A 25,637-nucleotide genomic window follows, 5' to 3' on the forward strand; every position below is an offset into this window, starting at 1 on the left:
CCCAGATAGGCCAAGCAATATACTTCAGTTGTATTTTTGGAGGCTATTTCTTCACTTATTGGAGGAAAGGTTGGAACACAGTTTCTCAGTATATGTATCACCTGTTCGAGTCCATAGTAAACATGGACGCTTGAGTGTGGGCAATAGTTAAGCGTTATATCAATACTGGTATCGCCAAAAATCATCCGTGTGTTGGTATTCAAGACACTTATGCAGGCTACAATACCAGCACATAACATTATGTTCATGGATATATTCGCTGTTATATATAGTGGGAGGAGTGAATGTCATTTGCAAGGTTCCTTTATGGAATCTTGTTTAAAGAACTTGCAAGGTTCCTTCATGGAATCTTGTTCAAGGAATTTGCATAGTTTTGAGAATACAGAACTGAGGACAAACTTCTCCGTTTGCTATATACCTTGTGTTTCATGACGCACACCGATGTTGACTGAAATCTTAATTCAACGAGACGTAAAAAGAGTAAATCTATAGGTCTATGACTATGCCGAAGGCGCTCACATGAGTTCCCCCTATTGTTAATAGTTCATGTACTAAGTCTAACTTTAAGATTGAGCTCACACTCGCAGGTGACTTTAACACAAACCAAGAAGGTGTTGAATTCCGATCATCACAATACTGTTTATATACGACGCCCAAGAGTGTTGAGTTACAGGGTCATTATACTGTGGACAAGATAATAGCGGACCTTCCTGAGAGCAATAATATCTTAACGACAGCGGGGTCGCTCGTCCCAAAGCGGAATGCCTACCTAAGCAAACATATATGCTCTCAGAGAACAGCCACTTAGCAAAATAGCTACCGGGCTACCGCAAACGTGTTTACCTGTTGAATATACTACCAAACCATTATTTATTTATCCAATTGCAAGCAGCTATATTTGTATTCATGTTAATGACAATTCTCTTGAGGGAATCCCTCTTGCAGTCAAACAGTACGTTCAACCGTTATAAGAGTGCTATTCCTGGGCTAAATCACTATGTTTATGACAGTATAAATCATATAATAGGCTCCGCGTAGAGATCCGAGGGGTAGGCTGTGTAAAAGTTGTGGTATCCAGGACTGAAATATTTGAATCACCTTGTATAGCACCTAAACCATGAAAGCGTCGCTCGTGTAAGGCCCAGCATGTAGAGCCATATAACCACGATGCCGACGCAATTACTGTGGACACCAGACCTTTGAATTAAGATTTATACTGGGTTTGGGTTACCGTTTATCTATAGGGTCCAACAATGGTAAGTGACATTTGTTATACATTATTCAGTTCGAACCTCTGACCAAATCGATCATTGTGGGCTGGCGCTAGTCTGACAGTCTACTGTTTACCAGCCAGACAAGTTGGAGTGACCACGATGTACAGTGTTCCTTATTATACTTTTGTAGGGTAGGGGTGGGTGTAAGCCTGGGAATAGAGTGGGGGGGGGGGGGGGGGGTACTTGCCTGATCGTACAAGGCTATGTATATAGATAGTCACTACAGATAACCGCCGTCAATCCCGCGTTCACGCTTGATTTGTTTAATAGCGATTCTACTCAGAAATGTTGAAAGAAAACTTCTACAGATGTATTTTAACATTTTAACATTCTGTGTTGTACACTGAAGTTCTGCAATTCATGGGCTCGTGTGATTAGGACGTGCAAATGTGCAATCAGCATGTGCAAACTGATCATGCTATGTACTATGAAGACGGAGATGTCGAAAAAGGCGTGAGAGTAGCCTATGTGCATGTAAAATTTATAGATTGCCCAAGTCGATCTTAATTGTTTATTTCATTCTAAAAGATATGTCATCCACTGTAGGCGTATTTACCATACATACACAACATGTTTACTAACTGTAACTGTAAATGATTCTGAAAATTGGTCTTTTTATGAGTACGGGCATACTTTCTTTCGTGGTTAACAAATGGTAGGCGCCATTATCTGAAAAAAAAAATGAATACATGTTTGGGGTTTAATCACAATTTCACAGCCCCCCCCCCCCCCACACACACACACAACACATACTTTCCTAATGAATCAATTCGAAAACAACATTACTTATATAAAGCCAACAGTTTGTGAGCAACGTATTATAATGAATACTTAAAAAAATCTTTAATTAGATTTACTTATAGCATCGCTAGCGACGTTGAAAAATAATTGAGTCATCTGCACATTCAACGTCGGGCTGTGAAATTCTAAACTTTCGGAAGTAAACTATGATATATAGATCACTTTGTATCTTTTAATATAGGCTTGATTCGGTCTCTCCCGCCTGCTAACTGGTCCGCTTTCTTATTGGAGAAATTTGCATAAGGATGAACACGACAATATGTATATTAACACAAGCAAATAATTTCAGGAATTCCACTTTTGCCTGATCACGGGTCTACCTATCGCGTTAAGAGATGTATATAGACGTATTAAGCACATTTAACTATATACAAATGATGATAATTAAATAACAGTTCATAAATATCTATTGCCCTACCCCTGAGTGTTTAATACTGTGTAGCGGGACATATGATAATAGCCTGTCATTATGTACCCTTAACAGATTCTCAGGAAAACGGTTTCAAAGTGAGACCAAACTCGACTTGTCCATGTATACCGAAAGTGGGTTTGGGAACAATCGTCCTTTTTACCAGCTGTCGCGAATGGCTTTCTTTCTTCCGTTTCCCCCCATCATTTCAATCGTATGTGAAAATTGGCAAAGTGGAGAGCATGATTAAGTCAGAAACGTCACAACCTTTACAGAATAGCCTTCCAGTGTTTCATTATATACAGTCAGATTAACTGCTGTTGTGGTGCTTTTGTATTGCGCTGAACGAACCGTGTTGTCATGCCATGCCGTGTATAGTTTCTGCTGGCGAGGCCGTCGTCAATACATGACGAAGTGCTGTTATCTATGGCCAGGCCATGCTCCGTTAGATATCAACAGACCTGTTAGTTTACCACATATAGCAGGCATACAGACAGTTATAGGTAAACTTGTTAGACATATCATTATATTTGCCAAGGAATATATGTGCAGTTTTGGCAGCCTGAGTAACCTGTCTCCATGGAACCGGAACAAGTGAGTATATATGCCGTACGAATTAATCAAGGCATTTTAATTGGATTATAGAATACTTCTATATCACAGTAATAAATACACATATGACATTGGTTTGTATACGATGCAAAAATACGAAATAGATCCGTACTAATTTGACAGGCTAGGAGCTATATAACGGAAAAGGTATATGCGTTTTTTTTTTGTTTTTGTTTTTTTTTTCGTTTTTTTTTTTTTAAGGAAGTGAGTGACAGGATAAACTAACTTACCAGATATGGTCCTAAAAGTCAAACTGCTATATTACCCCAACGTTTTAAGATGTGTGCCTTATGTCCTATGGGAATAGGCATTATTTCTGATAGTTATATTAAGTTCTAGTGTCTAAACAGTGATTATAAAGTGAGATATATCGTCTACACGGTAAAGTTTTGCCTATGCAATACAGGAGAAATCAACCGACAATTTTCCATTATGACATGATTCATTTTTCTTTAATCCTGAAGACGATCTGAAGTGCATCATATTGATAGTATAAAAAAAATGATGCCTGTTGCTAACAGATTAAAACCTATGCTTCAGCGGTTTCAGCAAATGTATTTACATGTAGGCGACAATTAGTATCAAGCTGTATAGCCTCTGGTCGACCGCAGATTGGTTTTGGTCACTTGTTTTCCTCAAGGATTGACTTTGAAACGAGACTCGCTTTTGGATTTTTTTTTCTGCATTATGTTTGAGGTACATTTTAGGTAAGAACTATGCTAATCCAAAGACGTAGGCAGCATATTGTTTTGGCCTAACCATATTATGTTTCAAAGAACTGTATAATCGTTAAATAAGTTGTTGGATCGGATGTGAATGAATCAGAACAAAACAATCAGCATATCACCTTAAACTAAGCTTGTATGTCCTTGCCTAAAAACTATGAAAAAGAACAATGGCAGCAAAAAGCTTGCATTTTGTCATGTCTGCCCCCGCACTGAAAGTCTGCATTTCGCTAAAATACAACATCAGGTGCAAATGTACACATGTATGTACAAATGTATACACTTTACCTATACGAACAGTTGTAGATCAGGGCTCCTTAATCCTTTTTTTTGTCTGTAATCATTTATTATTACACTAGGTATTTTATACGTTAAAGATTTATAACATTAATTCTCCACTCTGTGCAGAAAAAAAAAACTATTTATGACATTTATAAGAGAGAGCAAGATCGAAGTAGTTCGACCATTTTACTAGGTGTCACATGTTTACAATGTAACATAAGCAATAAAGGCCTACCGTGTCTGTGTTACATAGTTCGCTTTGTTTAATGCCGGCGTTCCACTCTTGTATTCGTGTAGGCGAGCAAAACTTACAAGTTCGGTGACCTGTAAGTCTATATCAAGTCCTTTTATGATCTGGCAAAGAATCAGTACAGCAAGTTTTATGACGAGAAATGAATAGTGTGGTACGCAACACATCACACTTTGGATCTTTATTGCACTCAGGCATGAACTTCTTTTGTAAACAGAAGTAGGGACATTATTAAGGACATAAAGCATCGAGGTACATAAATTACACTGGATATACTGATACCAGGCTCAGTTAGGCAATGATAAGCGTGCGTGTTACAGGATATTAAGCAAATATAGCTTGCTGACAGGAATTCAATCTCCAGTTTATACACACGCAAGTTTTTCCATTACAGCATTGGCTTGATATTTGATAATAATCTCTCAAGATCAACAATATATAGTTTCTATCTTGCACCCAGAATACGAGCTAGAGACCTTTTTGCTGTTGTCGATCTCACTCCAAAAGCCGTCTTCTTTGTAAAACATGTCGAAAAAAGAAACATTTGATCGAAAGATTGTTCGTATGCACTTGACACTTTTTCGTTTTAAACACTTGAATATGGAATATGAAGTCGTTACCTATTGCATATGGAATTTTTGACACTTGGACATTGAATATGGAACCTATGTGTGCTGGGTCTCACAAAGGTTAAAACGTTGAAAAAGCGCGTAAATTTGTTTCTTCAGAAAGTTCCCAGTTTTGGTTTGAAACTTCAAAGAAGTGTTATAGAAGGGATGGGGGTGTTGGGGTGGGGGAGGGGGGTGGTTTTGGGGGATTCCAAGGCCATGGCATTTGCGTTTCATTTTGTACAACAGCATCCAGAAGAAAAAAGGCTAAAACTCCTAAAAATGATCAGGGTCTAGGGGATGTTTATTCATCGTGAATTAGATCGCCACGTTGGATAGATGAACACTTCCAATCAAAGTGCAACTCTGATACATTTTCTTATCGACAATGTTATGCTACCATGGCACAATATTTGAATACCGATTTAACTTATTTGCCTTGAACACAACTTACTTTTTTCCACCATCATTGGAAACTGTTGACTGCTTCTCTTTGTATGATTCCGTCCAAATTTTGTCTTTTTATATACTTTCTTAGTTCTTTGGTGGTTTGTGTTAAACGTCATTTTTGAAATTGGGGTTGTGATTATCGGCCTAGAACGTTCATATTGGCTGATGGCTGGTATACGAATGTCTGTTTCAACACAAAGATGGCAGCTTCGTCGTGTTGGTATACAGTCCGATATGGTAGGAGGTAACCTTATATACTTCCACTATTTCTACATCATAGAGACACGGTGAAAAAAGTTAAAAAAGGCATGTTAATATTTCGTTACATGTTCGGGTATTCCTTAGGCTCATTTGGAATCGCCCTATATATTGGCTATATTTTTGCCAATTTGGCATGTCGGTTATTACACCGTTATGCGGTAAACAAATGAAATTGGTTAGACGAAATGTCTTTATGGTCGTCACCAGAATAGTCATTGGGGAAGTGAAGTATAATGACTTCCACGTGCTACATGTGCACAAAAGCGTCCAAATCGCAGTGAAACACGCCTTTTTCTGCCGTGACGCTTCAGTGGTTGTGTACTACCTTTTTGAACAGGCATGCGCTGAACAAGATAAAGACAGTACTTTGGACCGATTTAATAAATTAACAGAACAATTGGACTGTATGTATTCTTTTGCCTTCCTTAGGCTAATTATTCGGTGGAATGATTTAAAGAAGTGACATTCCTAGTCATGACAGTACATTTTGTTAACTTCGTAAAATGTATAGACGAATAATCCTGAATGACACATATATACAACTAGAAGTAATGGGTTCTCGCGTGCGATGACAATCATGTGACTAATTGGCTGTGGACGAAATAGGGTGGTCTGCATGGTTTTCGCCACAAAGAAAAGTGAACGCGGTTGTGCAAGTGAAATATTCTTGAATATCGTGTGCAACACAAATATAAATATACAAGATCACATCATGGAGAGTAAAACCAGACAATGGTGATAGCTGACTACTGGTCATATAACCGATGAAATACAATGTCAGTTTATCTCGTTTAGGGTTTTACTCGAGCTGTTCATGTAAATGCTTACAAAGTAACAACTTAGACAGTCCTTAGAACCATGGCGTATAGAGCAAGATAAGTAAAAAAAAAATAAAACAACTAAAGAAAAAAACAATAAAAAAACACAAAAACAAACAAACAAACAAAAAAAAACAAACAAAAAAAACAACAAAAACAACAACAAAAAACAAACTAACAAACAAAAAAACAGTAGAATAACTCATAATGCTGTCCTTAGATTTAATAACAATCGCATAAAAACAATACATAAACCACAGATCCTGGTCTAGAATAGAAATTTAACCCCCATGTATTGTGTGGCCTACTGAATGAAATGCAAGCGCCTTAACCGCTCGGCCACAGCCTTCTTCCCTCCGTGAAGTCGAAGTTCACAAGAACATGCAACATTCCAGACTTTAGCATGGGAACCATGGTTTTAATCTTTCGCAGATAACTACTTGGTTATAGTTACGCAACTATTCGTCGTTTGAAAAGTGGCCCTCTTGATATTACTAAAGTAGGTATTTAGGGCACACGGTTGTTTAATAACCTACACTAATGAACTCTTTATGGTAACACAGTATCTTAATTATTTGATCAATGTTTTCTTAAATTATCGACAACGTAGGAATTTTTCTACGGGTTCAAAGAGCTCTTGTGCGAAAACTATTTATTGTCGTGGAGGCATGATGGAAGTTGAGCGAGTCCCATATGTATTTGCATGGAAGAGTTCATTTTGGTTATTGTTATTATAAATGCCCAAGGCATATTTATTGATTTTCAAAGAAGTACTGAGCTCAGTTCCTAGTACTTAAATTTTATCGATTAATTTACAATTTCTAGATTTAATTATCAATAATATTTTAATATTACCACAACAAAAACTTATGCATATGTTTAATTTGTCATGCCATATAAAGATATATCACAGACTCAAAGAAATGCGGAGAGCAGATTCCAATAATCCATTTTATATGTAAACTTGACCTTTAACACGTGGACTGAGCCTGTCCCTATAAAATCGAGTTGCGCCAGGAGACCACCGATATCTCCTGGTGTAACAATGGGTGCTGACAGGCAATTGTTCGATTATCACTTTTTCTTAACATCATATCAATTCGCTTGTATTTACGATCTTCATTCATAAACGAATCGCGTGCTTTGGGGACAAGTGAAACGGATTAATACAAAACTCAGCGATCAGTCTCAGGGGGCTTCAACGTGAGTCCACAGGTTTTGTGTGAGGCGTTTCGCCTGTTAATAACGAGCTTAAAAACGGAGTGTTTGACAATGGGGTCCACATCTCACCCATAACAATTCCCCCCAGTGAACTGTGCTATGACCTATGAGTTTATAGATACGCCCCAGACGGTCTGGTCGCCACATGGAGATATATCAAGTAGCATTCCCTGCCCCTGCTGTTACATGGCAATAACGGGGAGACAATGTTCTTGGAAGCAACAATTTTGGATACAGATAATGTGTAGATAAATCAGAGTGGAATTTAGATCTGTGAAGACACAAGCATAAGGTCTTATGCTTCAATCCGGGGTATATTGGTCACATAGGTTGTAACCCTTGATCCATCGTCTCGTTTAGTTTTGAACACGATTTCCCCTGGTGTTTTGGGATCTGTATGCGAAGATCTCTCTTACTCGTCGTTTTCTGTGTCCATAACGATGAAGTTATGCAATGACACGGGGATTTACCTCCCCCCAATCCTCCCGAGGTTCGGACCAGTCAAAGAGTTCCATTACCCGGATGTACCCCTTAAACCTTTGCGAAAAGTGACGAATTTTCCGGAAAATTCGCCAGCAAAGGCAAAGCAACGCAACGTGAAATTTCACACGTATCCACCGACGCGAGAGAAGAGGTCAAAACGGTGGGTGAATGTTCACGAAACGAACGGACGAGTGATTCGCTTGATGAAGGTAGGCAGTCACGAAACATCGAAACATCGACGACAACGAATCAGTCGAATGAATGAAGAAAATCTTGAACTGATAGAAAATAACTAAAACATCTGAGTTGTACAATTGAGCTAATTCATCTCACGAATTGTGAAAGACTCTTGCGAATTTTCCGATTAACCAAGTGAGTCAACAATATATAAACCAGATGAGTTTCATGACTAAGCTGATCTGGACATAAAAAAGTCAAATTTTTCAGTCAGTTAACCGAAGCTTTTCTCTCAGTATGTTCATTTAAGAGAGCAAAAAGAATTATCAAGATTTTAAGAATGAGAATTTGACATCAGCTTCTTAAGCACCAGCAGGTCTTTCGTCAAAACATCAAAAAACATTAAAAAACACAAAAATTTGCTATATTCTTTTGATGTGTTCGATCATATGGACAGTTGCACTTCAAACTTATACTTGGCTGTAATATTCATTTCAGGCAATTTCATTTCAAATTACAAGGGATTCATCAATCCCTTGTAAACTACTGCACTGCCATATTTTTCATGACGTAGATTCGAGGCACGAGCCAAACCAATAACTATGAGATTTGCTATATTCTCTTGGGGAGTTTTTCAAAGTATACGCCACCTTCATGTCTAAATGTGTGGCAATGAAGAGCCTGAATTGCCAAACTAAATATCAACTCATACCTGCAGACAAAGTCACCACTACTAGAATATATGGTCTGCCTGAAATAAAACTTCAAGTATGGAGTTTGTCGTACCTCAATTGTCTTGGTGACACTTTATTCTGCTTGACAATAAGATACTCACGACTGTTAAAATACTGACGACTTATTTTGAAATCAAATGAGCGACTACATTTTATTTTGCGATATAAAGAGATTTGTATTTAACATTGTCAACGACTTGTTCCTGCTATATTTTGCTCTCGCCCTTTTTAACGCACATACCCGATCAACTATTGCATAAAAAATCTAAACTTCTCGGCTCAGGTAACGTACTTTTACACGGCTCTCCTTTTGCACCTCATTTTTGCACAGGCCTAGCGACAGAAACATTGTACACGCGGATTTATTTGACGACCATTAAATCAAAGAGTGCTCGTGAAATAAAAGGAGTCTTACGCACGCTAATGGCTATTCGTCGGCTTAAAAGATAACCTTTTGACTTTAAAAGACTTAATAGTATTTTGCTGTCTTTATTATCCCTGGTTACTGTAAATATTACCAAACATTTCTTCAGTAAGTGGAAATGTAGGAACTACTTTGAAGAAAAGTACATTTGCAACTACTGCGGTTCCATTTGCGTAAATACAGGCCTAAGTTGATAAAATTGATGCTTACTTCATCCTGTTCCTTACAAATGTAAAACTAACTTGGTTGACCTCCAAAAAAAAAAAAAAAAACAAATAAAAAAAAAAAATTCATAGAATCAATGCCTTCCCGTGGCATATTGGTACATGTACGCTGAATTATATATACACATAGTTACATCAATACTTTTCGTACCGTACGACTACACATAGAGTGAAATATGATAAGTGAAATATTTATTTTCGCATCTTGTCTCAGACTTGGCCAGTATGGTATAGTATCCATAGGTTTTCTTACTCACCCAATATCAGTGAGTTGTCTTTATCTAACAGGCGTCCGACGATGGCCGTAAAAGGATACCAGTCCTCCCGCCTTTGCAGATGCGGTCGTCTGCTCACTCAAAGACCAGACGACGAATTGCAAAAGCCGTTCACACTTCCCTAGAAGCTGTAAGTTTCACGGTTAATAAGCAAGGGAGTAACTTCCTTTGCACTGCTTGCTTTTGGGTTTGTTTGTTTCACGCATATGTCCACAACATTAACAACTTATAAGAAGCCATAACCAGAGTCCGGTCATATGTAAAGCCTTTTCTACATTCAAATGGTTGTTTAACCGATCCATAAAGTCCGTAAGTAGCCTAATCTAAGACCGAGGAATGTAATGTTTCATGTAAGGATTATAAGTTGATATTCTACCTGCTTTCTTCCCCAAGGCCCAGTACAGCCACTGGCACAAACCATCCCGTCATCTCAGTTTGATGGTCGATCGTAAAGTCATCGCACATTTGCGGGTAAGTTTGCCTATTGCATTGTTTGATTTCAACCTCCTAAAGTGCATAAAGTAGTCATATTCACATGTATCGACTTATCTGTAAGATGATGTTTCACTTAAAGTCATAGTTCATATCTTTAAGTCTATCACACCTTAACAAAACTTGCTGTTACATGTATAACACCTTTCGATTTAATATAATGATGCTGGAAGGGGTAATATGGGATAAAATGTTAGAAACCAAAAAATTGTTAAAACATGACATAAAATGTATGCATTCAGATTCATTCGAGCATTTTCTAAAAATTATCCTTTTTTCAAGGCAATGTTGAAATGACCTTTCCCTCCTAAAGTAAATCGGGCTAAAGATGTGAGGTCTGTTGCTCACTTCTCTTCTCCGATGATGATTTATAAAGAGGACAATGGTCAGTCCGACGTGGACCCGATTCACAATTGCGCACCAAAAGTGACCCCATTCAGACAAATGAATGTTTCGAAACACTCTTTACGTTGCTAAACTGTATATTTTTTTCGTTTCAGAGAAAGTTAATACGCCGTCTGGAACAGAGATTGTACAATCTAGACGAGGTCGAGAACCAGTTGGGTGTGAATTCACAGACCACTCCTCCAACATCAGCCGATCGAAAGGTGTGGTTTGGCCTTGTCATATCTGAAAGTTTAAAGATAACTAAACTTGAAATTCAGTTAGAAGGATATACATAAGCCAATGTACATCGAGTAAGAAAACTTTTCTTGCCTTGTATTTTGTGTCATCTTATAGACTAAGGCTTCAAATCAGTATTTGGACTGCTTGTTTTCCAGGTTTCCATGTTAAAATTTGGATGGGTAATATTTTATCGCAGGCTTCTCAAAATATTTATCTAATTAATCGAGATTTTGTTAAGTATGTGTATTTCAGGAGTGTTACACTGTCAGTTAACTCTTTTTAAAGGCTGTGAACCGGTTTTCAGTTCACAACTAAATAGATGATATGGACAGTCATGCTCAACATGGTCTTAATAAGCAACTGTACAATTGTGACGCTCAACCGTGCACACACACAAATTTACAATTATATTATTTTGCATACTTAAATCTTCATTGTTTGTTGTTTTTTTGTTCTTACTTGCAGTCAACCAAAACACCCACTGACATATTTGAGAAATATTCGGAGTTCGGAGAAAAACTGAATGGCGACATCTCTGAAACGCTTACAAGACTAAAACCACTGGATATGTCGGACAGTAAGCTTAGCTCCGCGATGAATGGGAAGAGTGACAGTTCGTCAGGGGCCCGTCGTTCAGAGGGCAATGTTATGCCGCTGAATTCCAATACGCCCCTACCCGACATAGAGCACAGTAAAACACCTGTCTCCGAATCCACTAATGCTGTATTTGAGAATGGCAGAACAGAAAAAATCGAGGACGCACAGAAAACACCAAAGTCTGATGAACTGCACATCCGGAGCGAGCACGGAGAAATTGAGAGAACAACCCCTGAAACACAGGCTGACTGCGATGACCAGGCGGTTCACAGGGGACTCAACGCAGGCATTGAGAGAGAGGCCTCCTTGTTCACTCTGACCAAAGTTGTTGTCGACGAACAACCGGAACCGGATATAAGCCCAGTGGCAACACCTGTCATGTTCCGCCCGATGACGCGAGAGGAGACGAGACTAAGCTTTAACGACCGGATGGAAAGGGTTCTAAAAGGTCAAGTTCACGTGACTTGTCCACCAGATGATAGAGCTTTGAAACTTTACGTCAGCTCGGGATTTTCAGGTAATGAATTCACGCATCTCGCGTCACAGATATTGAGCTTGACACGAAAATTTTCAAACCAGATGGCTGAAGTTTCATACAATGCTAAATTGATCATTTAGTAGCTACACAATGATATGTAATTTGAGACTATGTTGTGAGGGCGTATTGGGCGAATTTCAAATTGTTCGAAGAGAATTTGATACGAATTCTTTATACCAACATACAATCGCTAAAGCTTCTGATAGTGATAAATTGATGATATAATTTAAATTTATCCTGTGTCTATGCTGAGGAGGGGTAATGGGTGGATTTCATAATCATTGGAAAATAACATTTATATTCTATGTGATCGTTTATAAATTTATTTATTTAATTGGTGAGTAAGTGCTTGGGGTTTGATGTCGTACTTAACAATTTCAGTCGTCATATGACAACGAAGGAGTCCTTAGAGTGCATGTAATGTGCCTCCTTGTTGCAGGACGGGTTTCTACCGCTCTTTTATCTAGTGATGTTTCACTGAGATGACTTACTGAAGCAAATAAGCCGCCCCGCCCGAGCCATTATACTGATACTGGTCAACTAGTCGTTGCACTATCCCCTTAAGGAAGTTACAACTTCCTCTTTTAAGGTCAAAGGTGACCCGACCCAATATTGACCCTAGATCGCTCTACCAACTGTGCCGGATTTATTAAATTGGTGTTTTACTCTGTACTCAAGAATAGTTCACTTATACGCCAGCATTATGATGGGAGGGAACCGAGCAGAGCCTGAGTGAAGCCCACGATCATCCGCAGTTTGCAGGGGGGCCTTCCCATATACGGCCGGAGGGGAAGTCAGTATGGGCTGGACTTTAACACTCGGCGAGCCTACTGGGCTCACGTCTCGTTCACAGATACAGTGATGCACGTCTTATGCTTATCGATACAGTATTACACGTACTATCTTTATAGACACAGAAGTTGAGCGGAGTTTGCTGTTGGAAAGAGTATTCCCTTTACTAAGAGAAGCTGTATTAGGGAAAGGTTATGAGCTTGAGATATACGACCTTCACTGGGGTCTCAAGGACACCATCACTGACGATCATCGCATTCAGCAGCTTTGTATGGACATGGTGGTCAAGTCACGGGAAAGCCCCTTCGGCACAAGCTTCCTGGTAAATTACTGCTTAAGAGACTTAACCTGTGTGTGGCATAAATCACACTGGTACTTGATGATTCTCCCTGAACGGTTTTATTATAAAGATATAATTCAATATTGATAACAGTTACTTGTGTGTGATTTGTTTATCTCCGATACACTTCAGCCAATCGCTGATTTCTCACGGGTTTCTATTATAAGTCCAAAGCATCTCTTCCTACCACTTCACACATGGTCCTTAAATAGGAATAAATTTGTTCTTTATTGACTTCTTTCCGAAGTGGACAAGTCAAGTGTGCAAGTCTTGCAGTTCAATGTATTTCTTAGCGATTCTGGTTGAGCAATGAGGCATTGAAGTGTAGCCAAGGACAGAAATATGTGTTAGCCAGATCTTCTATAATCAACTTCAGTCAATGGGTAACGAGCATTAAGCTTTAATCCAATAAGGTAATAGTTGTTTTATGGAACCAGATTTACACAGTAACAAAAGCGTAAACCATATACTGTTACAAAATAAGGAGTATTTTTCTCTCTCCTGCTCTAGTTATTTCTTGGAGAGAAGTATGGGCCCTACCTTCTACCAACGACCATCCCCGCGGAGGAGTACGACAAAATATACCGTGCGGCTAACACAGAGCTTGTACGTCAACAAAGGCTAATCGCCGAGCGCGCTGCTGCCATAGAGGCGGCTAAGGCGGAGGCACAACAACGACGTCAGGGAATGGAGGACAGCATTAATCTGGATATCAACGCGTTGACGGGCGGATCATCGCCTTCAACGTCTCTCTCCCCGGACCTCCCGGAGAGATCCGGCTCTAGCAGGCTCCGATACCACGCTGAGATGATTCGCAAAGAGGCCCAAATCATCCGGTTTATGCGCGAAGACCAGAATAAACTTCCGGAGAAAATCAATGATGTGATCGATGTGAATGTTTTGAGTACGTGGTACAAGCTGGACACCAATGTTGTCCCGTCCGTATATCGCCTGCAGAATATCAGGTAATCGTTACGTTCATAAAGAATGTATCGAACTTTAAAGAACAGGTTACTTATAGATAGTAATATCATTCACAAATTGCTGTAGACGTTTGGTTTGAAAGCGATGATTTCTAACAGTATTGGTTTGAAAACGACATTAGAATCTATGTCAAAACGTCATCGACAATAACTGAACGAGTTTTGGTTATACATATGTAATGAGATCTAAGTATGTTACGCCAGCGTCTAGAGACCCCTGATTTATAAATTACAGAAACATTTTTTTAGCGCCTTTGAGTTTAAGTTGGCATAATATACTATTTTGTAGTATTTTGCTCTCATTTCTGCAGTAAATGGTTTCCTCGTGATTCAGTGGCGCTCTGGTCATTTTTGTCAGATGGTCCATTTGATAAGCTAGTCGGTTTTGTCAGTTAATAGTTTGGAGTCTATTGCTATAGATATCCTGTTATTGCTCTTGATACTAACCCGCAAGGAAAAATATGGCGAGACCAATGACGATAGCAGTTTTAACATCAGTACATAAAGGGCACTCAATTTGTGTCGTGTGCATCAAACGTTAACATATATAATGATGATAAATGAAATCAAATCTTCATTTGAACTCCACTGGTGGAAAACAGTAGACCGCCGGACATGTTCAAATATGTTGAATATCGGTTTTTATGTATATATTTGCCTGCAGCACACATGTGGCGGATTTCTTACGAGGTGAAGTTTCCAAACGCCTGCAGGCCAGGACAAACTGGTTGTCTACATCGAGGAGATTGTTGGGTATCCTTCAATCCATGGCCACCAAAGTTATCGAAGATCCAGCTGCAAGGAGGAAGTACTTCACTTCTCGTAAGTTGCTGAAATAAAGTTTGTAGACGCTGATTTTCTAATACTATATGTTGATTTACTTACGTGATGTACAGATGTGCATTTATGGAAGACAAGTGATCGGAACATGGATAAAATTACCAAATCGCTATGCATCGCTGGGTACTTGTTGGTTTGGACCTTGTTTTCGTGTTAAACCATGTGTTGTGCTGGATATAGATTCTCTTGTTGTATAAAAAAAACTTTGTGTACTGTTAATTCCACGAAATGTAATTTGCCTGAAGACAAAGTTGAAAACTTCATCATATTGTTAAGTTTATGGTTTCAGATGTCCAAAATCATATATATTTGGCATAACACTTAATAAAGACGATGTCGTGAAATTAAGTTCAAAATCTTTGTTCAAAATTTTCAAATTGATAGGATCCTACAACTGTATATTAAACCTAATGTGGTGTTGAATCTGGACGTTATTGAGAAATATTAGCTTTTGTGTAGTGCTAGATATCGACTGTATTGATGTATTGACTTTTGTGTAGTCTTAGATCTGGACTGTATTGATTGTATTGACTTTTGTTTAGTGCCTGATCTGGACTGTACTGATGTATTGACTTTTCTGTAGTGCCTGATCTGGACTGTATTGATTTTTGTGCATCTGGTGCCGGATCTGGATTGTATTGATGTGTTACTTTTGTCTATTGGCAGATCTGGACTGTATTGATGTGTATTAACTTTTGTTTAGTGTTAGAACTAGACTGTATTGATGAGTAACTTTTGTGTATTGTCAGATCTGGAATGTGTTGGTGTATTAACTTTTGTGTAGTGTTAGATCTGGACTGTATTAATGTGTATTAAGTTTTGTTAACGTTGTACTTAACAATTTCAGTCGTCATATGACAACGAAGGAGTCCTTAGAGTGCATGTAATGTGCCTCCTTGTTGCAGGACGGGTTTCCACCGCTCTTTTATCTAGTGATGTTTCACTGAGATGACTTACTGAAGCAAATAAGCCGGATCTGGATTGTATTGATGTGTTACTTTTGTCTATTGTCAGATCTGGACTGTATTGATGTGTATTAACTTTTGTTTAGTGTTAGAACTGGACTGTATTGATGAGTAACTTTTGTGTATTGTCAGATCTGGAATGTGTTGGTGTATTAACTTTTGTGTAGTGTTAGATCTGGACTGTATTGATGTGTATTAACGTTTGTGTAGTGTTAGATCTGGACTGTATTGATGTGTATTAACTTTTGTGTAGTGCTAGATCTGGACTGTATTGATGTGTATTAACTTTTGTGTAGTGCCTGATCTGGACTGTATTGATGTGTATTACCTTTTGTGTAGTGCTTGATCTGGACTGTATTGATGTGTATTAATTTTTGTGTAGTGTTGGATCTGGAAATTGAACAGGGCTTGGTTCAAGCGGACGACCCAAATGACCGATGCTTCGTCATGCAAAGAAATCTACAGCACATCAACCGGAATTTAGCCGAGGGAAAAGTTGCTGACTATCTGGATATTCGTCTGAAAGGGAAGAAACCAGAAATAGACGAAAAACTGGCAGACCGGATTGACGAAATTCGAGAATGTGTTGTACCAGAAAACGTGAGAATGAACTGTTACTATCCTGTTTTCCATGGAAATATCTGTTGTCATGTATTTTGCGAAGTTAATATTTTGAGCAAATACTGAAGTTTATATCTTCAGGTTGACAGAATTAGAATTGGCGTTTGAAAATCTTGGTGTACATATCTGACATGTACATTGGGAACATGGATTGCTATATAACACACAACTGGCAATGATGCTGCAATAATTTAACAATAACCAAAAAGGGATAAAAATGCATAATAGTAAATTTCATTGGAAATTCTTCCATGTCTCTGAACTTGATTATAACCCTTTGGATTATCTTCTCTGTCAGATTAATGCTGACCTCATACAGGAATTTCAAGTTGTCTGGAATTCTGGAGGAATCCTGCCTTCAGGCAACAGAGGCCATCACATGTACCTAGAGAAAATGTCCCAGTCGTTGATGGACCATTTACTGAAAACCCTGACTCTAGACCCCAGAGACACTGACAACAACGCTGATTCTGAAAAGAAGGCTCTGTATGAAGAAGTGTCGCATCACGTCCGCTTCTGCCATTACAGGTATATGATCTGATACCGATACTAGTACCTGCATCGAAACGGCGTGACAATAAACCAAGAAGTTGTAAATCCATATGCAATGCCTGGTCTAGGTATATCATCTGATTATGGTTGATCAAAACCTTCATTATAGCCCATTATGCCGTTTGTGCATACACTACGTGTAAAACTATGGTTGCTTAATTGTTCTGGCAGGGCTGCATTTGTGCTCCAAACAAATACAGGTGAAAGCATGGTTATTGTTCGTCAGTCTGTACCAGTGGATGGGGGCGCGGGGCAGAACTTTTAAACCTAGTCTGTCAGTCCGTCATGAAACAGTTTTCCGGACATTTTATTCATAGAATTGAATATGACTTCGCAATAAAAAGTTTGCTCCCTTTTCGACGAAAGTATTACCGTTTTTGTACTACTGAGGGTTTTGACTACTTTTATTCTAATGCTTTCAACCCTTAGGGACCTTACATTGCAACCGCCCTTACATAAACTTTTTGTTTTTCAAGGGACATTACTCACTCGGTGTGTTTAGCATATTTCATTCTTACATCAGTTTTGTCTGTGCGGCTACTCTTTCCCTGTTTGGTCCAGTCACATTATACTGACACCGGCCAACCAGTTCCCGTTCCCAGCTCTGACTTCTCAGTGCTGAGCGCCAAACGAGACCATTTTTAGTCCTCTGTATTCCGGGCCTCCCGACCTCGAGGTCACAGGCCACACCATGAAGAAATAAGGATGCTTGTACTCGGAAACCCGAATTCCGCAGTACACGATTGGAACCAAACCGGACTGTAGGGCAAATTCAATTATACAATAGCTGAATATTTAAATTGTGGAATTAGTCTGAAAACATTCAATCATTCAAAATCATATGTTGTAGCTATCGACAGTTATAAGCAACGCTGATAAGAATTCCATTTTGACATAGAAATAGAATCGCCAACTATTTGATGTATGTGTACATGTGAACAAATTAACAAATTTCCTGATGTTTGTTTACCATTGAAGTGCCATAAAGTTTCACGGTCGGAAGGATCTTCTGATGAGGGTGAAAGCGTACCTCAGATGCCCTGCCAACGTACCTCTGGTGGTACACGGGGCAGCCGGTACCGGAAAGACATCGCTTCTCTCAAAGGCGGCCAGGGAGGTACACAAATGGTTCAAAGGGTAAGACTTTCAGTGGATTTGTGGGCGCACTGCAGTCCATTATTCTGTTGTGCAGTCCAAATTCGTAGAAATTTTTCTCCCTATAATTTACATTAAAATCACGTTCAAAATGAAACAAATTTAATCAGTACGGAATCAATATATAAACAATTCAGGAGAACAGTGTGTTGAAAAGTTACGTGGAATGGAAAAAAAAATAATTGAATAAATCGGTATAGAATCAGTAAGTCAGTAAACAGTAATCATGCAGTTTGACTGAATGGTGTTGAGACAAACATATCAACACCTCAAAGACGTCTGAATGAAACTGACTATCGTGCGTTTGTATTTCAGGTCGGACATTTCGATACTATATCGCGCGATTGGGCTTAGTGATAAGTCTACAAACGTCCGTCTTCTCTTGTATAACATATGTCAGCAACTGTGTCACATCATGGATATGGAGGCTAAAGATCTTCCCCAGGTGAGAATGAGATGTCCCCTGAAAATGTGCGTGGGCAGCGGAGAGAGAGAGAGGGGGCGGGGGGGGGGGGGGTGTGAGGGTGAGATCGGATTTACGAGCTAGAATCATTAGGATATGTTAATTCGAATTGTCAGAAAGTGTGTAATGGAGAAGAAATGTGGGTTTCTTCAAACTATGCCCAGTTTCCATGACCTCTAAATCTGTCATAAATTGAATATTCTGGAGAAAGCCCAAAGCCCACTGAAATAAATCTAATATTAGGATAGGTCAATGAATCTTTGACGAAAGAGAATGCTGTTTGGTCATTGACTTGGGACGTAATGTAAGACTTAATGGGCATCGGGGTAAAATTGTTAAAAATTACAGGCTAGTTTTTATAGGTTTGACAAATCCACTCCTCTATAGGCGTAAGGTAACGCAGAAAAACTTTCCTGTCGGTTTATCTGAGAATAACAACTCTCTTCTAGTACAGTAACAGAAATATACGTACTAAATGACGCTCCTGCCAGCGTGAACAGTACATTGACGGCCTCGTTGTTAGCAGGAAGGAAATAGATGGAATCAATGTTCTCATCAGTGAATCAGTCAGTAAATGTCGATAGGTGGATCGATCCACAACGCCGTTAGCTCATAGTTGATTCACCAGGTCTCTAAGTACAGGGTTGAGTACTGAAGACAACATGACATGTAATCACAAGCGTAATGTCAGCAATCTCGACAACAGACTGCAGAGCACACACTAAACAAAGTTTATTGATCTGCACCAGATGTTAGGCAATAGCACGTAATTTCTAAGGAAGTATGTTACGTACGTGCATTTGTTTTAAAGAAAAAAGATTTTACCTGGCTGTTGACAAGGTGTGCATAGCTATTGTTGCAATCCACCGAAGCTGTTAGATTTTTAAGAGAGAAGAAAATTTAAATATCAATCAAATACCATTGAAAAGAGTATGATTTTCCTCGCAGGTGCATGTCATAAAAAATTCGAATATGTACCTCAAGTTGATAATTTATAAATAGAATCAGCGCCAAAATCCGCTGTTGACAATTCCATTTGCCTAAGAACTAGTCCTGAAGTCTTTTGTCTTAGGAGGAGAATTGCCGTCGGAAACCGCTGAAGTGCACTTCGTACATTTCCGGTAGAACTCTTCTTCCCAGGAGGTAGCGAACAGTACAGTTCGTTTTCCGCTGACGATCGGGAAACCCGAATGTTGGACGTAGGTTCCGAGTTTATACGAACAAGCCGGCAGTTTTAACAACTCTAATTGGCTGAGGGGCAACACCCCCCCAGCATAAATTACAGGGTGTTAAAGATGGAGAATGCGATGGACTCAGCAATTTATGCCAGCTTTGCCGTTTTCAGGCTTTACGTGTATGGCCGGGAAAAATGGCAAAATTATACAGCAGATAGAAAAAAATGTGCTCTTTTCCGCCTAAAGTGTCATGTTTTTAAGTTTTCTTCCTTTAAATCTCCCAGTGTTTTGATCATGTCCGTGATTACAACATCAGTATATTAATTTATAAATAAAATATGGAACAATCCCGATCTATTAAGAATTCAACTAATTGTCACCTGCATATTTAACACCTCTTGCTTTTTTTAAACAGGACACCAAAGGTATAGTAAACGAATTCAGCACGTTGCTGTCTCACATACCCGAGGACAAACATGTTATTGTCTTTCTCGATGCACTGGACCGACTATCAGGTACATCTATTAGATGTCGCAAGGTGATGGAAATCATGAGGGAAAGATATTTAAAAACATAAACATAATTTATTTTACCTGCTAAAGATAAATTCATTGGGATAATAAACATGTGTTTAAAATCGCGTTTTATGTGTAGAAATCAAGCACAGTTTTTGGAACTTTATAGTTTTATAGACTTTCAGATGCCATCTTAATGGTCTTAAAACACATTTATTTCTTTATTATCAGACCTATATTGGTTCGGAAAAACAACGTATGCAGTAACACAGCTTTGATAGTCTTGCCGATTATTTCTCGCATGGTTTATTTATACATGGGAAGGTGTAATAACTAAAACACATCCTTGGTGAATTTCAGATGAGAACGATGGTCGTAAGCTTCAATGGATGCCAAGAGAGCTGCCAGCGAATGTGCACCTAATAGTCTCTACCTTACCAGACGAGAAATACGGTTGTCTCAAGGCACTGCAGGGCCTGTACCCACAGAGTAACCATTACTACTTGATACTGGGACAGATGGATGAACAGGACGCTATTTCTATAATGGACAAATGGTTCTTAGCCTCAAACCGACTTCTCACCGATTTCCAATATGACGTATTACTGGAAGCCTTCAAGAAATGTCCCACGCCTTTATTTCTTGATACAGCATTTCACGAAGCCATGTCTTGGCCATCCTACGTGGACACCGAACAAGTGAAGCTCGGGGAAACCGTGAAGAAAATAGCTACCATAAAGTATGGGAAGATGGAGAAGACGTTCGGAGAGCCGCTGGTAAGGAGAGCTCTGGGTTACATTACAGCGTCGAGGGAGGGAGTGAGCAGCAATGAGATGGAGGACCTTCTATCTCTGGACGAAGTCGTCATGGAGGACGTCAAGCATCAGCTGTCGCCACCTAGACGACGAATTCCTTCCGTACTTTGGATCGGTCTCCGGGAAGAGCTGATGAAGTACCTCATGGTGTGCCGCGCAGGTGGCATCTGCACTCTTCGCTGGCGCCATGCGCAGTTTCACGAGGCTGCAGAGGAGCGTTACCTACTAGCCCGGGATAAGGCTCCATCGTACCACAAAGCTATGGCTGAGTATTTCTCGGGAAAATGGTCATCAGTGCTGAAACCTTATCCTGGAAACGAGACCGGGTCCTTGCGATATATAGCCAATCAAAGCTTGTACATCGAGTCGTCTGATGCCAAGGGGAAACCTCAGAAGATCTTCAACATCCGGAGAATTAGAGAGTTGCCCCATCATCTTTTACATTCCCAGCAGACAGATTTATTGAAGTCGATGGTGCTTTGCAACTTTGAATACATTCTTGCAAAGTTGTGTGCTACCTCACTCCGCGCTCTTCTGGAGGAGTACCACATTGCTTTAAGCTTAGAACCCACGGACAAAGATCTAAAACTTTTAGCGGACACTCTACAGTTGTCACAGAGGGCCTTGACCAAAGAGCCGAAACAGATAGGGGCCCAGATTGCTGGGCGACTAAATGGTATAGTTTCAAGAGATATCCCGGCAACGGCAGCCGACCCATGTAAGTACCCATACCTCAAGGAGTTGTTCGCCCAGATTCCCAAGTCATCAGTGCCTACCCTTATACCGTCGGTGTCTTGCTTGACAGAGCCTGGGGGTGTTTTGTTTGATCTTCTATGTGGACACAATGAGGCCATCACAGCCGCGACGCTGACTACGGACGGAATGAGAGCGCTAACGACGGCCAACGACGATACGATGAAGCTGTGGGACCTGCGAAGTGGTCGTGTTGTTAGAACTATAGATGGTGTCGGTAAGGGTGTGTCGTTTGTCAAAACTGGCATGAGCAACAGTCTCGCCATCACATCAGAAACAAGCTGTATACGCATCTGGAGTTTGCGCACTGGCGCGCACGTGCACACTCTTTCCGGTTACGATGATCCCGCTATTATAACGACTGCGAGTGAAGGGAGATTACTCGTGGCGGTGTTTGACGGAATTAACACTTTGCGGGTATGGGACTTGGAGAATAACTTCAACCTACGTCACGAAATCGACATTAAACACACGGTTGTTCACCAGGATAACTCGGCAATAGTTGCAGGAAATCCGTTTGGAGATCACATTCTGTTCGGAGCTCGTGGCACAAAAATGGCCTATATGCAAAACGCCCGAACCGGCAGACAAATCCATGCTATAAAGTGTCATGACCCAACGTCGTTAATCTCATGTTTGGCAATCACCAGAGACTATCTAGTCTTGGGTTGTAAACAGCCTTATATGAAGTTGCATGAGATTTTTACATTAGAGCTGTTTGACATTAAAAGGGGCCACTTTTTGCGGAATGTACGCGGATGTATTCATGACAATGTTCAGGAACTTCTTATCAACCAGATCGGCTCTCACGCTATCGCCGTGTGTGCGTCAGAGCAGAACAACATGTCGAACATCGCGCTGTGGAACTTGGAAACGGAAGATCACAAACACTTGGCACGACATGCAAACGTGTCTAAAATCTGCGTGTGTCTGGACTTCCGGTACTGTCTGACAGCAGCCGTCAACGACAAGACTTTACGGATCTGGAACATCAGCGGAAAGGTTAATTTGCCAGGGGCAAAAATGAAGAAATTCAATGGAGTTTGTGAGATAATACCCATGGTTGATAACCCCAGGTACGTGGTGGCTAAGGCAGTAAATAACGGACCACTGAGTGTGTGGAATGTAGCGAAAGCCAAGTGTCTTCAGGGTGCAGTCAGGATAGAAAGAGGGCTGGTAGATCCAAGCGATGTTCTCTTGGTCCGAAACACTAAGATTGTCATTCTGACGGATAGAGGGTTTTCCAGCGTCAGCGACGATTCAAAACCGGTTTTTCAAACTGTTCTCATATACAACCTGCAGACGAAGAAGTATGACAGAAAGCTGACAGGAGTCTTCATCACACCGTCTCCACCCAATGAGTATGTTTTGCTTGAGGACGACTTGCTAATGGGCCTTTCCAACGAAAGGAATCACTTCGTCATCTGGAGCTTACACACTGGTCACGTAGTTCATAGGATTCGGACGAATTTCAAAGAGTTTGAACGACAGCGGCTTGAGCGCGGCGAACCTCCAAGAGAATATCCGATCATAAAGCGAGCGACTACTGCCAAAATGCTGGCGTGGGACAGAAGATCGGAAACACACGATGCCCGACAAAGGCGCCGGGAGATGGAGTTAGACGAGGAAAGAAAGAAGATCGAAGACATCAAAAAAGAGAAAGAGAATTCCATCGATCAGTACATTATTAGTGGAGACAGCAAAACGATAGTGGCCTCGTTTTTCGCTCACCACCTCTGTGTATTTGATATGCCGAGTCATGCACATAAATCTACCCTTGAGAATGAAAGTTCAATGCTGTTCCTGTACACTGCGGCCTTGACCTTTGACGGCAGTTACCTGGCTCAGGCTAATTATGACGAGAACAACAAAACTAGTTACGTTACTCTGTGGAACTGCAATACCGGTCAGGTGAAGCGACGCCTGAAGAACGAATCGGACGTGTGCGCTTTGGCCCTGGCAAACGACGGCGAACGAGTGGTGTTTGGAAAAAGCAACAACGAACTACGCATTTGGGACCCCATGAAACAGAACTCTGTTCGCAAAATTAAAGGGTATGCCGGCTTTAACTTCGGTGTTGGTAGTAAAATATTCATCGTTGAAAACAATACCCGTGCCCTTGTCTTTGCTGGTGACATCTCGTTGTGGGACATAGCGGAAGCGTCGGTGCTGGCTATATTCAGCCCAGATATGACGATACAGTGTTGTAGCGTGAGTCTTGATGGGAAGGTCGTGGCTTTTGGTCTCCTAGAGAGCGCAGATGTGGTCGTACTCAAACTGGCCTCCCGGGACATCCAGCCTATCCAAGACAACCAGGGTGAGGACATTTTCGGTGAAACAACCGGCGATACCTCAGACGAAGACGATGAAAATGACGAGAGTTGATGGTGAGGCATCGCTTATCAAACATATTACAAATGGACAGGATTCGATATCCGTTATCGTCTATGACAATGCCTCAGTTGTATGGTACCGTCGGGGAACGTCGGCACAACAGACATTACATAAAAGACAGGATTTGGTAGCCGTTATGGCACATAGCAATGCTATAGCAGAGATATAGTCTAGTAGTACCCATTCAACACAAAACAAAACCCGTGTTGTCTTAATTGTATTAAGCTGAAGAAACCCGAATGCCGTCCATGGAGCCATGGTTTTGGAAATTTCATTCGTGAAAAAATTCAGACATAATTGTAGCATATAAGCTGTTGAATGCAAAGGGGAAGTATTTGACTGTCTATTGGGGGAAAAGGGGAAGTATTTGACTGTCTATTGGCGTTTCGAAAATTCATTCTCGTCCAACGTGGTTCAGTTGTTATATTCGTGAAACACGCGGAAGTGTACATATACCTTATATTTTTTCACCACCTAAGGTTACAATATTACAATTTTGCCTTGAATTTTTTAGTCAGATGCATCATCGAACATCAGTAATGCGTGCCCACAAGGCTATTTGTATAAGTTAAAAGAATGTGACATATCTTCTTAAAAGCCATTATTACATAACCAGTATTATAGCATGTCTGTGATAATAAAGACTGTCAAACTGTCCCGATACAATATCAATAACGAATATATGTAGAGATTATAGGTATAGACCATATCAATTCTTGTTGTACAATATATTGTGTGTGAAACTAATGTAAATAGAAATGCATTAAAGAAGGTTATTTATTATGACTGCGTTAGTAATTCATTCTCAATGTAAAGGCTGTTAATGGGTCACGAAGAATACAATCCAAATTAAAAAATCCTTCAAAAACACACGGAATAACACGAGTGTACTTTGTTAAGCTGTCATTATATTTTACTTGAGACAACGCACGACATATCCAAGGTGTCCAGTTTCTTGTATGTATACTGACAAACAAAGGCAAAGTCTCCAG

The 25,637-nt window shown here is 40.1% G+C and overlaps 1 protein-coding gene across 1 annotated transcript; it reads left to right on the forward strand.

Moving 5' to 3' along the window:
- Positions 1–1,208: 1,208 nt before the first annotated feature.
- LOC135468932 (uncharacterized) lies at positions 1,209–25,413 on the forward strand. The gene is made up of 14 exons (XM_064747420.1): positions 1,209–1,256; positions 10,042–10,158; positions 10,422–10,499; positions 11,021–11,128; positions 11,613–12,261; positions 13,194–13,396; positions 13,925–14,379; positions 15,062–15,219; positions 16,585–16,802; positions 17,122–17,351; positions 18,354–18,512; positions 18,846–18,975; positions 20,584–20,683; positions 21,044–25,413. Exons 1-14 carry the CDS (start codon positions 1,254–1,256, stop codon positions 24,634–24,636), a joined length of 6,201 nt encoding a protein of 2,066 aa, XP_064603490.1. The 5' UTR covers positions 1,209–1,253; the 3' UTR covers positions 24,637–25,413.
- The last annotated feature ends 224 nt before the right edge of the window (positions 25,414–25,637 follow it).

This window comes from Liolophura sinensis, chromosome 6, assembly GCF_032854445.1.
Source record: "Liolophura sinensis isolate JHLJ2023 chromosome 6, CUHK_Ljap_v2, whole genome shotgun sequence".
NCBI classification, from domain to species: Eukaryota; Metazoa; Mollusca; class Polyplacophora; order Chitonida; family Chitonidae; genus Liolophura; species Liolophura sinensis.